Source organism: Hibiscus syriacus, unplaced genomic scaffold, assembly GCF_006381635.1.
Source record: "Hibiscus syriacus cultivar Baekdansim isolate YM2019G1 unplaced genomic scaffold, ASM638163v2 tig00005401_pilon, whole genome shotgun sequence".
Taxonomy (NCBI): Eukaryota; Viridiplantae; Streptophyta; class Magnoliopsida; order Malvales; family Malvaceae; genus Hibiscus; species Hibiscus syriacus.
In genome coordinates, this window is record NW_024062055.1 from 22,538 (window position 1) to 38,084 (window position 15,547).

Sequence of the window (15,547 nt, forward strand, 5' to 3'; positions counted from 1 at the left end):
GAACCAAATTGAGCATTTAAGTTACAAAAACATAGATTTTAAATTGGATCCTCTTTGATATTGCAGTGTTACAGAGAAGAGCTGTACTGTGAATATGAAGTGACTGGATAGGCAGTGTCTGCACGTCAAATCTATCACCCCCTGTTGAACTGTAAATATTAAAGCAAAACAGAACCAGTCCCCTCTCTCACTCACTCATTCCCACTAATATTTAACTCTAAGCTAATTTACTTGATCATTTAATTATTTCTGGGTTTTTTCGTTTCCCTTTTGTGTGTAATAGGATAGGAGAGGAGACGATTCGAGCATCTGAAGGAAGGTTTAGAGTTCTGTTTGTTTCTGGGAATTTTTTAAAAGTGTGTTATAATTTAAAAAAAAGAGTAAAAAAGGACGTGGTCTTTCTCACATACACAGATTCCTATGGAATAAAAGGGACAACCCCTCCCCCCTTCCAGCATTGCTTGCTTGAATTAATTCCTTTTGTTTAGTTTAGGGAGACCAGTTTTGTTGTCTTCAGAGCGAGAAAGAGAGAGTCCTCGACCATTGATAATGTTGTTGCATTGAGTTTCTTTTCTGCCTAGTAGACTACAAAACACCAACGTTTTCAGATGGGGAAACTGGCAACAGATTTCGGTATGATTAGTTTATTTTGGCTTCAATGATTGAGTTTGCCTTCAATCTGGGTATATAAACTGCTTAGAAAGAAAAGCAAGAGAGAGAATAAGATGAAGACTGTGAACGACGGTAGTAACAATGGCAGCAGTAATAATTGGCTGGGTTTCTCTCTTTCACCCCACATGAAAATGGAGGTACCTACTGATCCCCAACACCGTCATCATCACTACAATCAGTATAGTCAAGCTTCACCAGCTGCTGCTAATGTTGTTCCTACAAGCTTCTACTTGCCTTCTTACTTAAACGGGCCTGGAATCTGCTATGGAGTTGGAGAAACTGAAAGCTTTCACGCTCCATTGTCTGTTATGCCGCTTAAATCAGATGGCTCTCTATGCATCATGGAAGCTCTTAGTAGATCACAATCGGAAGGTATCTTCGTTTTCATTTTTCGCATGCTTCTCTTATTTGCTTTTTCCTTATGTTAAACTTATACTCATATTTTTTTTCTGTTGAAGGGATTGTGCCTACTTCTTCCCCAAAACTGGAGGACTTTCTGGGTGGTGCAACAATGGATACACATCAATATGGAAACCACGAAAGGGAGACAATGGCTCTAAGTTTAGACAGCAGTGTGTACTACCACCAAAATGCAGACCATGAAACCAACAGGCAACATTCTCTGGATCTTCTCCAAGAGCCATTCAGGCAACAAGACCAAGACTTTGCTGTTCAAACGCATCCTTATTATTCAGGTATGACCTTCCAAGGCATGTATCAATCATCACCGTTGGAGGAAGAGGCCAAGGATGGCCAACTTGCAGATTGTGATGCAATGCCGTGCTTTAAAAACTGGGCCGCTAGGCACTACTCTATGCATACTTCACTTGAACAACAGATGGCTACTAGCATGGTTGATGATGCACCAGCTTCTGTATCTGTTGGTTCAATCGGTTGTGGGGATTTACAATCTCTAAGCTTGTCAATGAACCCTGGTTCTCAGTCCAGTTGCGTTACAGTTCAAAGACAGATCTCACCTACTGCCACTGAATGTGTGGGCATTGAAACAAAGAAGAGAGGGCCTGCAAAAGTGGCTCAAAAGCAACCTGTTCATAGGAAGTCCATCGACACATTTGGACAAAGAACCTCTCAGTATAGAGGTGTAACCAGGTCAGTTCATACTGTTCCTTAAATCCCACTACGTTTCATTCTTGCTCTTAATTCATAGTCATAAGCAAAGATTTGAGGGATATGAAATGTTTTTATGTTTTTCTTTTGTCTTTTTATATTCATAAAACTTTGTTGAAATTTGTTTCACCAGACATAGATGGACTGGTAGATATGAAGCTCATCTATGGGATAACAGTTGCAAGAAGGAAGGGCAAACCAGGAAAGGGAGGCAAGGTTTGTGTCAAAAGCAAAAGGCCAAAAATAAGAAAAGAAAACACACACACACATTTACAGTATCAATTTGGATGTATTCCTTCTTTTGACTGCAATTCATGGTCCATCTGTCTTAATGACCTGACTTGTATTTATTAATTCCTTGCTGGTTCTCCTCGTGGATGCCATTTCAATCAACTCATGCATTACCAGTTTATCTTGGTAAGCTTTCTCTTAACCAGTAAGTTAATCAGCCATTCAAATAATTATCTTGTTTTAATATTTCTTTAATTAACCATGGATTTCAGGGGGTTATGACATGGAAGAGAAAGCTGCTAGAGCTTATGATCTTGCGGCTCTCAAGTATTGGGGACCCTCCACTCATATAAATTTCCCCGTAAGTCAAAATATTTTAGGAAACTCTTATGAGAGAAAGAATCCATGTGACTCATTCGTTTGGTTTTGGGTCTCGGCAGCTTGAAAATTACAGGCAAGAACTGGAGGAAATGAAGAACATGAGCCGCCAGGAATATGTTGCTCATCTAAGAAGGTTGGTTTCCGATTGTTGCAATTTTTTGCCTACTGTGTGTTGTTGAGAGGCTACTGCATTCACTTGATTTGCAGGAAAAGTAGTGGATTCTCTAGAGGGGCTTCAATTTACAGAGGAGTGACAAGGTTATTATTGCTTTTTCACGTGTTGATACTTTTTCTTCTTCCTTTCTTTTTGGTTAGATTTCTCGTATTGATTCCTTGTTTTTTCGTAGACATCATCAGCATGGAAGATGGCAAGCCCGCATTGGAAGAGTTGCTGGAAACAAGGATCTTTATCTTGGAACATTTAGTAAGTTCTTGATCGTTTTTGAATCTGTATGTAATTATGTTGGCTCTTGCATTGGCCTAAAAAGCTGTTTTTATGCCATCTTTGCTCCTATATTTATGCTTTTTATAAGGCTGAACTGATTACAGTTGCTTTGAAAACTGTACATTTCTGATCTCCTTCGTAATGAACTTTATTTTAAGGCTGTTTTCTCTGTGGTGTGTTGATAAAGATGGAAAGCTTAATCTTTTTTTCCCCTTCAATTCCCTTTATGTAACAAAAATGTCTATTCAAGGCACCCAAGAGGAAGCAGCTGAAGCATATGACATTGCTGCCATCAAGTTCCGTGGTGTTAATGCTGTGACAAACTTTGACATTACTAGATATAATGTTGAAAGGATCATGGCCAGCAATACTCTGCTTGCCGGAGAGCTAGCTAGGCGAAACAAAGACACTGATTCAATCAATGAGGCCAATACACCAACGCTAACCAATGGGGAGACCATTCAACCTGAGGGTAACGGGAACAGTTCGGATTGGAAGATGGCATTGTGTCAATCGTCACAGCATCAAGCAAGTGGTTGTTGTACTCTCGATTCACTTGAACCGAAGTCTGCGACTGCCGGAAATTATCGAAACCCAACCCCCATGACTCTCCAAGATCTCATTGGTGTTGATTTGGGGAACTCTACACAGCTGATGGTGGACGAGTCATCCAAGCCAGGGACTCACTATTGCAACCCATCTCCGTTTAGCAACATGAGAGACGCCAGCCCTGATAGAACAGACTGTACAATGGTCTTTGCCAAGCCACCCACCGCATCAAAGTTCATTAGTCCAACAAAAAATGGTGTTAATTTGTTCCCATCATCAACAGCAGCAGCCCAACTGAGGCCTGCTACTGCCATTTCAATGGCTCACCTGCCCCTTTTTGCTGCCTGGAACGATACCTAGAAACCCATTTTTCTCCTGTTACTGAAAACATGAAGTTTTGCATGGAGAAATCGATGGAGATTGGGGGGGGGGGTAAAGTTTTGATTATGTCTTTTAAAAGTGCAGTTAATGGGAGGGAATTTGTGATCAATGAAAAGACAAGTGTAGGAGACTTTTACTTTATTTTTCTGAAGCTGTAATCTTTTGTGGCTCGTATTAGAATGAAGATTTTACAAAATGGAGGGAAGGATGGGATTAGCAGACCAATGGGGCCCATACTGATGTTATTCACTATTTCAAATGAATCTACTTTTTTTCATAGTTGCTGCCAAGTACAAAACAAGCTCAATGTTTTCCCAATAATGCAATCTTGCACTACGCCAAACACTTGTTTTTTCAAAAAGAGGTGCAAGTTTCATATTTTAAGATTTAAACGGTCATATGCTTGTCTGCAACTAGATAGCTTTGTAAAGGAGCTTTAGCTTTTCTTTTTCCTAGTTCCTTGATGTAAACCAAAAAAGCGATCCCAAATCCTGCCGCGGAACTAAAGGAGATGATGGCATGGAATGGGAGATTTGATCATTCTCTACTTCATTTATTTGCATGTCTGATGTGGACCGCATTCTTCACTTTTACTTTTGTTAAGTATAAGTATAGTTCGACAACGAGGAATATGTGTTCTATTGTAATGGGATTTTTCGATTTCATCCCAAAAGTTAAAAGAATCATGTTGATTCACCCCTACTTCGCATATGATTTGTTAATCTTCACCAAGGGTTTGTTGGATTCAATGTTGAGAATTAAATGTGTTTTGAATAGGTTTTATATGATGTCCGACCTAAACGTTAATGCAAGCCAAATGTGAGATATTTTCTTCGGGGCCCTTGCTATTGAATTGGATAGAATCAGAGAGTTTAGGGTTTAAGGTGGGGACGTTATCAGTGAGGTACCTTGTCATTCCGTTGGTTACTAGAAAGTTCTCGGAGCGTGACTGTCATTCTTTGTTGGATTGAATTAAGAGAAAAATTGAGTCATTGGTTGAGCTGAATACTCAATGGTCAATGCAGGTAGACTGCAGTTGATTCAATATGTCGTATTTAGTGTCGCTAACTTTTGGTGCTGGCAGCTTCTTCTCCTAAAGGCGGTCATTTGAAGGATCGAGTAGATCTGTATGAGATTCTCTTGGATGGGTGTGGATATCCCAGCCACCGGTACTAAGGTGAGCTGGAGTCAATTTTGTTCCCTAAAATCCGAGGGTGGACTTGGTCTTAAAAGTTTAACTTGTTGGTTTTTTTTTCTCTTGCTTAAGAAGCTGTTGGCAAATGAGGGTTCCTTGTGGGTGTCATGGGTCCGATCCTATGTTGTTAATGGTGCAAATATTTGGAGATTTAATCTGGAAGAAAGTTTTAGCTGGAGCTTAAGGAAGATTTTTTCATTAAGGTCGATGGCCATTTTGAATCATTTAGCAACTAAGGATATGTTGCTGCGTAAAGGGATTGATGAGGACGAGGATTGTGTGTTTTGAAAGGTGGAAGCTCAATCAAGGGACCACTTGTTTTTTGCGCGTCCCTTCTCGTGGATGTTTGGACGACAATCCTTGCTTGGTGTGGTGTTCGAAGATTGGCGTGAGGATGAAACTGGGAAATGGCTTGGGTAACAGTTCATTTGAGAGGTAAATCCCTTGATACCATGCTTTTGAAGGTTGCTTGGATGCTTGTGTATATTACATTTGGGAAGAAAGAATATGAGGTATTTTGGAGTTGTATCTAGGAACGAGACCGAGATTCTCTTAGTCATTAGGGAGGTTGTTCGGATTAGTGTGTTTGATAGGAATATAGTGAAGTTGACCTTTAACCCATAAATGTGTATAGTGTGGAGGGTTAGTGATGGAGTCTTTCTTCTGATTTGTTTATTCTTGTACAGTTGTAGCAACAGTCCGCTTCTTTGTATTTGATACATACATTTTATCCAAAAAAAAAAAAAAAGAGGGAATATGTGTCAAAAAAGCTGGATTTTGAAGAACTCTGTTCCCACTTTTATTTTAACTCCAGTTAAAGGTGTGCAAATTCAGATATCATTCGATTTGATCTGAAAATTATCTAAGTCGAACGAACTTATAATATATCTACCAATCTAACAACTAAGGTCTGGCTAATTAAAAGACTCAATAGTGATCCAGTATTCAATTATTTAAAAAAAATTGAGTATAGAGGGAGACAAGAGAGCAGCAACTAATGAGAATTTCCCGAAGTTAAATGGAAGCGTTGTGCGATAAGACCAGATCAATCTTCTTGCAAGTGAACTAATGTCTCTTTATCACCATACAAAATATTAATGATGTTTGATGGAGGAGAGTTGTACTTCTGGCATTGAAGGGGATGATTTCACGCCAGTTTAGCCTGGCCATCGACTGCTTTGTTGCATTCACCGGGAATAAAGAGAAACAACAAAGTCCAACCGTAGTTAATATGTGAGGGATCAATGACGAGGCACCCTTCGAGTTCGAAGTCCCCATGATCATTGCAATGGCTTCCTTCTTGTCCGTTTCGACGATAATTTTATGCCAATTCATTTCCCATGCAATAAGGAAACCCTCGTAGATTCCCCAAAGTTAAGCATCAAGAACCGAACAAAGCCCGATGAATTTGGGAAACCCATTAGCCAATCACCCAAATGTAAGCGTATGAGGCCACAACAGGCAGCCATATGAGAGTCACCTTTCTTGACTCCATCTGTGTTCAACTTCTAAATTTCTTGAAGTCGAACAAAAAAACTTTAAGAACTGATACTTGCCAAACAAAAATTTATGTTCACCCTCATTTACATTCGTTTTCTTCAACCTTCCTCAAATTCATCTTGTATATACATATATATTTGAATTATGCATTTTTAGCTTTTGAAAGTTTTTAATGGCTTGATTAATGTTTCTATTTTTTTCCTTGGATGTTTGATTTTATTAGTACATATATTGTGTGATATTGTATTTTCAATTTTGAAAAATGCTAATGACTTGATTAATGTCTCTGCTTCTTCCTTTCTTTGAACGTCAAATAAACTAATGATTTCACTAATACATCTGTTGTTTGGAAGTGTCTTGATATTCTTCTTCTTTGATTTCTTAATTCATCTTCTTCATTGAGGCATTTAGTTTTCTTTACTCTACTTTCTTCTCTTTCTTATATTCTACATTCTTGTTTTCTTTGACTTTCTTTTTCTCCTTCACCGACTTCTAAATTCATCTTCTAAAAAAGATCTAATAATTATATACAGAATAACAATTGGAAGTTTCAAAACTTCGATTGACAATCCTTAGCTACCACAAGAATCTGTATTCAACTCTATGGTAATGGAAGATAACCGCAAATTGTAAAAAAAAAAAATTCTGACAAATATAATATAATTCATATTACACAAACAAGTATTGACCCCGTTCATGAAACAAAACCAACAAAGAAGTAGAGAATAATGGTATTATGCCAAGAATTTCAGTTTAACCACTAGCTGGTTGATTCAAAATCTTTAGTGAACTAAACTAGTAATTGATATTTAACAAGACAGAACATGATCTAGACTCGACTACTAATGATTTTGGGGAATAATGAAATTGAATCAATAGTACTAATAAGAGCAGATGCTTGTCAGAAGACCACCAAAGCACCACTTTCATATATGGAGATATATGGCCTAAATCAACTCTAAATTTCTACATATTACATCACAAGAACTATCAGTAAATAACAAATCAATCTAACCTTCAAATGTTAGTTATGCAACAATCACGAGCCAAAGATGAAATGACATATCCACAAGATCGATAGTCACAACACTATTTTTAATAAACATATGAACATCTTTGAATATATTGTATTATGATGATTCTTCGAATAGCTCTAAACAATCGATTCACAAGTAGAAAAAGCTTCAATTGATTGATTAAGCAAATATATAAAAAAATGTCAAATTTTAGATCTAATCCGAATTAAAGACTTTCAAAAAGATCATGATCAATTTTTGGACACCGAAGAAGAATTATGATTCAACAAACCATAATCTATAAAAAAAAAATCACGAGTGTTAACTGTCAACCAGTGATGATGATCGATGACGCTTGTACTCACTTGATAATTGTTTATTTCCAATCAATCACCTATGATCATTGATGAAGACATGAGACAGTTGTAACTTAAACTTCGCTCATCAAGAAGAGAATTAGGAATACATAGGTAACAAAGAAGAATGACATGAACAACTTTTTTATCGGGCAGATAGAGATATTTAATGATCAACAGCAAAAGAAATGATGATGACAAACAAAATATAGAAATTGAACAAATTTCGTTGGTGGTGTTGCGATAACTAAAGGCATTTGAACCTAAGTTGCAATAGAGAAATGTAACACCCATCTCAAATACCTTTATGTATACAGACTACAGATGTCACATCACTTTTAAAATAATTTCCATTTAAAGTTCTGTACAATTTTGTTTAAATTTTACAAACCATTATAATTTACTTATAACTAAAACTTGCATTAAACTTAAATAAACAAATATAAAAGATGTTTCACATTTCACCGTTTTACAGTAGTTTAATTCAAAAGCTTTTCAGAGCGTTTCTACTAAACCTATTACATGCCGACTAAAATATATCAAAAGTAGACAGATATGTCATACTGTTACTGATGAGGCGACTCTGACTTGATGTCCGATGATCTCCTTACTCAACTTGTATTCAACCTACGCGTGAAATAAACACACGTTAAGTATTACTTAGTGAGACATACTTAATCATAAGCAACTTATAAACATAAACATAGGGTAACAGTTCTATTATCGAGCAACTCTTTACACTTCATTATAAACCTTATAACTTTGCACCATTAGTGCTAATATGGTCATTTACCCACTTTCTATTCATGCTCATTTATTAGAATGCACAAGTAGAGCCTATACGGTAATTCATCAACTCATGAATGAATTCCGTGGATTGGCACACATAGGGCCTGTACGGCTATTCATCAACTCATGATGAATTTCATGGAATTTGCACACATAGTGCCTATACGACTATTCATCAACTCATGATGAATTTTGTGGATTTTCCACACATAGTGCCTGTATGACTATTCATCAACTCATGGTGAATTTCGTAGAATTTTACACACATATTGCTTGTAGTACACTTAGTACTGATATACCATTGTAACATATGTTTTTAACAAAAATATTTATAATTCCTAATGAACATGATAAATGCACTCACTTGGCTTTTCCCGCTATGTATCCAAAAAGTAAGGCTGATTACTCCAGTACTTTGTCTTTGCCCTTAGTTTTACTAGTCTCGGGAGCTTGGTTTTGATCTACTCAAGCATCCATTTAAAACATGTACCATACCCAATATTAGTATATTTTCTAACCATTATACTTAAACAATATTCAAAAGGACATATCATTAACTTTCTATAACAATATCAACCTATGTTGAACATTTCTGGCTCCATAGTATCGATACCCTCACCATGGTATTGATACTACTATACTAGGGTACCGATACTCTGCTATGGTATCGACACCATTTTTGCATTATGTTTTGAAATGGTATCGATACATTCCCTTCGGTATCGATACTGATTCAATCAGTATCGATACTACTTAGCAAATTCACAATCTTTTAACTTGTAGTATCAGTACTGTTTTATTAGTACCGATACCCGTACCCAAAATTTCCAGTTTCAACCCAATTATCACCCAAATAGGGTTAAATTTTGTTATATATACACCATACAATGCTATTAAACTCTTCTTTAACTATCCATACTAACATTCCTTCATTTAGTATCTTAAAACATCTAAAATCTTCCAAAAACAATCAAATTCCAAGAATCACACCACTTTTCCTAATGTGTTCTTAATCTTATCCAATGCTTCTAATATCTCATTTGCCTCTTTGACAAGTCAAATCTACCAGTAAACATCCATAAATGCTCTATTTTAACATATCACTCAAAAACCCATTTTCTTCAATCTCTATTATTTCATCCATAACTTAGTTTTGATCCCCTTTAATAATTCCTTAAGCTTCTAGTATACTCAATGCTTCAAAACCCAACCAAAAACGAAGGAATAAACTAGTAAATTGAAAACTCTCTTTTGAGCTATGAATGAGAGTATGCACGGGAAAGAAGAAGAAGGAAAGGAGTTGACCAAATTTACTCCCCTTTTCCCCTTACTCTATACTTTAATACCTTAAAAGAAATTAATTTTAAATTCATCTAACTCTAATTGACTAAAATGTCCTTTTAATCCTCCATTACTACAATTTAGTTTACTATCATTCCCAATTCATTCTCATCTTTTATCAATTAATCAAATAGATTCTCAAATCTTAAATCCTTTCAATAAAGTCCCTAATTCAACATTTGGGACATTACAATTCTCCCCTCCTTAAGAAAATTCATCATCGAATTTAAAGAAGTACCTGAAACGAAGAGATGTGGAAACTGTTTTTTCATATCATCATCTCTCTCCCAGGTAGACTCTTCCACCTTATGATTCTGCCAAAGCACTTTGACCAACATAATCCTTTTATTACATAATTCTTTGGTTTCCCTAGCCAAGATTCATACTGGTTCTTCCTCATAGGTCAAATCTGGTCGGATCCCTATTTCTTCAGTAGTGATAACATGCGAGGGATCTGATCTGTACCTCCTAAGCATTGATACATGAAAAACATTATGGATCTTGTCCATATTCGGAGGCAAAGCTAATTGATACACTACGAGTCCAACCCTTCTTAATATCTCATACGGTCCAATGAACCTCGGACTCAGTTTTTTCTTTTCTCCCAAAACGTAACACTTTTTTTCCAAAACTATACTTTCAAAAATACTTTGTCTCATTCCTGGTATTCTATTTCTTTTCTTTTCAAATCAGCATAGGACTTCTATCGACATGAGGCTATCTTTAAATTACTCTGGATAATCTTTACTTTATCGTCCATATCTTTCATCAAATCTGGGCCAACCAAATCCCGATCTTTCAATTCAAAATAATTTAATGGTGTTATGCATTTTCTCCTATATAGAGCTTCATACGGGGCCATCTTAATACTGGATTGATAACTATTATTATACGTAAATTCTGCTAAAGGCAAATACCTTTCCCACGATCCCTTAAATTCAATCACACATGCCCTAAGCATATCCTCCAGTATCTGAATAGCTCGTTCTGACTGCCCATCTGTCTACAGATGAAAAGCTGTAGTAAAGTTCAATCGAGTACCTAATGCCTCATACAAAGACTTTCAAAGTCTTGAAGTAAACATGGGGTCTCGATCGGACACTATCTATATCGATACTCCGTGCAGTCTAACTATTTCTTTTATATATAACTCAACATACTTATTCATTGAGTAGTCTACTCGAACTGGAATAAAATGAGTTGTCTTGGTCAATCTGTCTACTATTACCCAGATCGAGTCCTTTTTACCTGGTGATAACGGTAGCCCTAAAACAAAATTCATTGTGACTCGCTCCCACTTCCACTCAGGAATGGATATTGGATGTAATAACTCGGATGACACTTGATGTTCAGCTTTCACTTGCTGACATGTAAAACATTTTGCAAGAAACTCCGTGATAGCTCTTTTCATGCCAGGCCACTAGTAATGACTTTTCAAATCCTGATACATCTTATTTCCCCCTGGGTGCATCGTCAAAGAGCTAAAATATACCTCACCAAGAATATATTTCCCCAATTCATCATCATCAGGAATGCATAGTCTTCCACGATAATATAAACATCCAATAGAGTCATTACGAAATGTGATAAAAAAGTCCCTAATTCAACATTTGAGGCATTATAAGAAATGTGATAAAAAAGAAGATGAAAATATAATCAAATTGAAACATATTTGAAGGATCATCAACAGTTTTTATGGTTGAAAAGCGAATCTGATAGTCAAACTAAACTTTTGACTTGTAGGTAATGACAATGATCGTAGATCACATAGCTATGATGTAATACCCCAAACATCGGGTCAATGACTGAAATGTAAGAATTTAATATTTGGTGGTTTAATTTGAATAAATTAAAAAGTCGATGGACCAATTTTAGGAATTATGTATAAGACCTATTAGCAAGGATGGAAGAGTGAAAGGGCATTATGGTCTTTTTGTAGGAAATTAATTTAAAATTTATTTCTAATGATATTTAAGCATGCGAGACTTGTAAAAGGGGGAAAAGAAAATTCTGGAAGCATATTTCTTCTCTTCCCCATAACTTAATTTCCAAGGTGAGTTAGGTTTTAAGTTGATTGTTTCTTTATTTTGTGAGTTCGTTTTGAAGCTTTAAGTGGTATATAAGATTAAGGAAGCTTAAAGATGAAGAAAAACTAAGTGATTAAGGAATTTTTAGTGAATTAGTGAAGTAGCTTTTTAAGTGAAATGATGAAATTTGGTTAGTAATTGGATTCTACATGCATAATTGACTTTTCAAAGGTATAATTAAAGGATTTGAAGTGTTAGAAATGGTTGAGAACAAGTTTGAATGTATAGTATGATTTTTAGTTTGAAGAGTTCATAGAGAAATTGAGAAGTTAAAGGAGGAATTAATGGACATAAATTGTGTGGGACAAATGCTATTGAGTTTAAAGACTTAAGCAGAGTTAAGGGTGAGAGTTTTTAGGGAGTTGTGAGTAAGATTCAAACAAGAATAAATGAAATCTGGGTAAGGGTATCGGTACTGGAAGAACAACACCGATACTATAAGGGTAATTTGAAGGAAAATGGTATGGATTAGATGAACAATATCGATACCGATTAAAGTAGTATCAATACTGAGGTGGGTATCTATACCAAAGGAAATGTTCGATACTGTAAGTAGTGATAAAATTCCAGAATGCTAAAATGGTATCGATACCGAAGTGGGTATCGATACTATAGAAGAGAACTATCGGTATCGTAGTAAGAGTACCGATACTATTCAGCCTGAAATGTTAGATTAGGTGTTTTATTTCATTTTTTGTAAGTGCTAATTGATTATTCGTTATTGGAAAGTTGGTATTGATCTTAATCATATTGATGTGTAGATTTTGATCAAAAGGGTATTGATCTAAGTGATATAGTAAAGAGACTTAGCGAAAGTTGAAAGGATTTCATATAGAACTTACGTGAGTGCAAATTATATTTTTTATAGATATGAGAACGACTTGCGATAAGCCAACCTCAAAGGTTTCGATCGAAAATGATTTATTTATTTTATACAATTATCTTTATTATGCTATAAATAAAGTTTATTTTCAAAGTATTGTTTTGATTCTATATGTAATGATTATGTTCTATATGAAAATAATCTATGTGTTAAGTGAAAGTGATGTACATGAAAGTGCTATATATGTGAATGTACTCTATGAGAATAAGACACATTTTGAATAATGAAATGAGAAAATATTATATGGTTAAAGCCCAAGGTATATATATGAGAATTAGAGGTATAATTGGTATACCAAGAGTCGAGGGTTCTATGTGGTCCTTCGAGACAAACTAATGTGGTCATTCGGGAGAAAACAATGTGGTTTTCGGTACAAATATGTGGCACTTAGGTGCAAATTATATGAGCAGTGGTTATTGCATTAGTGCACAACCTCAATTTACTCAAATACCTAAAGTTCTCAGTAGTATACATTGGGCTATTAAAACAAAGTGATATAAACTGAACAATGTGTAAAAATACACTTTCTTTTCATAAAATGTAAATTGAATTCATTATGAAATGTTTTCTATGAGATGAATAAGCAATTATTTTTCAATGTTTTGTTATACTCGTATTTGCCTCACTAAGTTAACGACTTAGCGTGTGATTGTTTCACACGTAGGTTAAAAGAAATATAAGGACTAAAGCTAGAAGATGACAACATACTCCTGTAGAAGATCAGATCAGAGCAAATTTTGAACTATAGGTTTACTTATTATTTTGTGATTTTGTTGGTATGTACTATAAAACTGTAAATTGTTACGCTCTGATCCGCTTTATAAGTACACTATTTAAGTTTATGTATATATCTCAATTATTTATTTTTATTGTAGATTGTTAGTTTCTAATATTTACTTTTCATTTGAGGGTTTCACCACAGAAATCAAAATAAAGGTTTAAAGTTTTAACGGATCTCTAAAAGAGTCAAAGTTTATAAAAGTCAATGCAACACTTCTGATTCATATCCGAGTCGGATACGGGTTGAAGTTGTTACATTTATTGGTATCAGAGCTAAGGTTTAACTGATTTGAAGTTCGAATGAAGTAGTTTTTGGTTTTAAAAAGGTGTACATGCCAACTAAAAGTTAAAAATCTCTAATATGATAAGGTAATTAGTATGTTGTTCTTACTCATAGAATAGTGATCTTATCTTAATATATGTATGACTACGAGGGCTCCCGAAGTGAAGCATGAGATAGAAATGAGGGTAGCAGTAATTCACCTGCCCCAAGTAGACAAGGTGAAGAATAGGCGCCTTAGGGAGTGCCTGTACAAGATCAAGGGACCTTTTTTTTCCGGATGTTTGACGCGATTCTAACGCATTTCCAACTGTATACTCCCTCAGCTCCTAGAATGAACGTAGATAAGGAGCTAAGGAGTTTAGGAACACCAGAATTTAGGGGAAAAGCTGAGGAAGGTCCTGTTTCTGCGGACCTTTGGTTAAACGATTTGAAGATAATGTTAGACAACCTCCATTATTCTAAAATGGAGAAGCTGGATGGAGTAGTCTCATTCCTATGAGGACAAGCACGAATATGGTGGACCAACGTGACAATGAAGGCATCTAAAGATCAAGTGATGTGGCCGTTCTTTTTGGAAGAATTCAAGAACAAGTATATCGATGAACAACTTATCCGTCAAGTGAAACAAGAATTCATGAGTTTAAAGCAAGAGAATCACACTGTGTATGAGTATGAGTGTGATTTCCACAAATTGAGTAGATTTGCAGTTGAATTGGTTCCTACTAAAAAAGACTCATGTGATTGGTTCGTAGAGGGTTTACCCAGATTGAAGGAGCTACTATTAGCATCGAATCTTTCCACATATCAAGAGGTGGTGAATCGAGCTAAAGCCTTAGAGAGAGATCAAAATGAAATATATGGGGACCAAAAGACCTAGTGGAACAAGAGAATTGGTGCCCGTCGAGTGTATCGTAATTAAAGAAAATTCAAGGTTTAGGTTTTCGACCTCAGACTAGATCAAAGTCAGCTGCATCTTCAGGTAGAGGACCCAATCATGTGTTAGCTAAATAGGCTCAATCAGTTGGATTAGAAGCGGGAAAGTCAACTTGATGTCAATATTGTGGTAAAAATCATAGTGGAGTTTGTCGGATGGTCTCTGGAGCATGTTTCAAATGTGGTGACATTGGACATTTTATCTAGGATTACCCATTGATGACCGAAGAGCCTGCACAAACAGAGAGATCTGCTACTGCACCTCCGAGAGGTAGAAGACGAGGCCGATGAAGGAATCAATCTGAGTCGACCACTCAACCTGAAATGCACTCAACAGTTTGAGTGTACAACCTTAAGACTAATGAAGATTGCGATGATCCAGAGATCATTGTAGGTACCTTCCAGTTTTTTGATAAATCTGTTTTGGTTTTAATTGCCCATGATCAACTTATTTTTATGTTAGTAGTAAATTGGTGAGAGAATTAAAAATCCAGTTAGAAGATATAAGTAATGATGTGATAGTGACTAACCTATTAGGGCATAGTGCTCGGGTGAATCAGTTGTGTAGAGAGTGTCCCATAAAGATTCAGAGAATTT

General features: G+C 35.9%; 1 protein-coding gene across 1 annotated transcript; it reads left to right on the top strand.

The window, feature by feature from the left end:
- The first annotated feature begins 285 nt into the window (after positions 1–285).
- LOC120199200 (AP2-like ethylene-responsive transcription factor ANT) lies at positions 286–3,833 on the top strand. Its single transcript, XM_039200370.1, has 9 exons — positions 286–1,044; positions 1,131–1,782; positions 1,934–2,016; positions 2,209–2,217; positions 2,304–2,392; positions 2,472–2,545; positions 2,620–2,670; positions 2,760–2,836; positions 3,108–3,833. Exons 1-9 carry the CDS (start codon positions 726–728, stop codon positions 3,764–3,766), a joined length of 2,013 nt encoding a protein of 670 aa, XP_039056301.1. The 5' UTR covers positions 286–725; the 3' UTR covers positions 3,767–3,833.
- Positions 3,834–15,547: the final 11,714 nt, after the last annotated feature.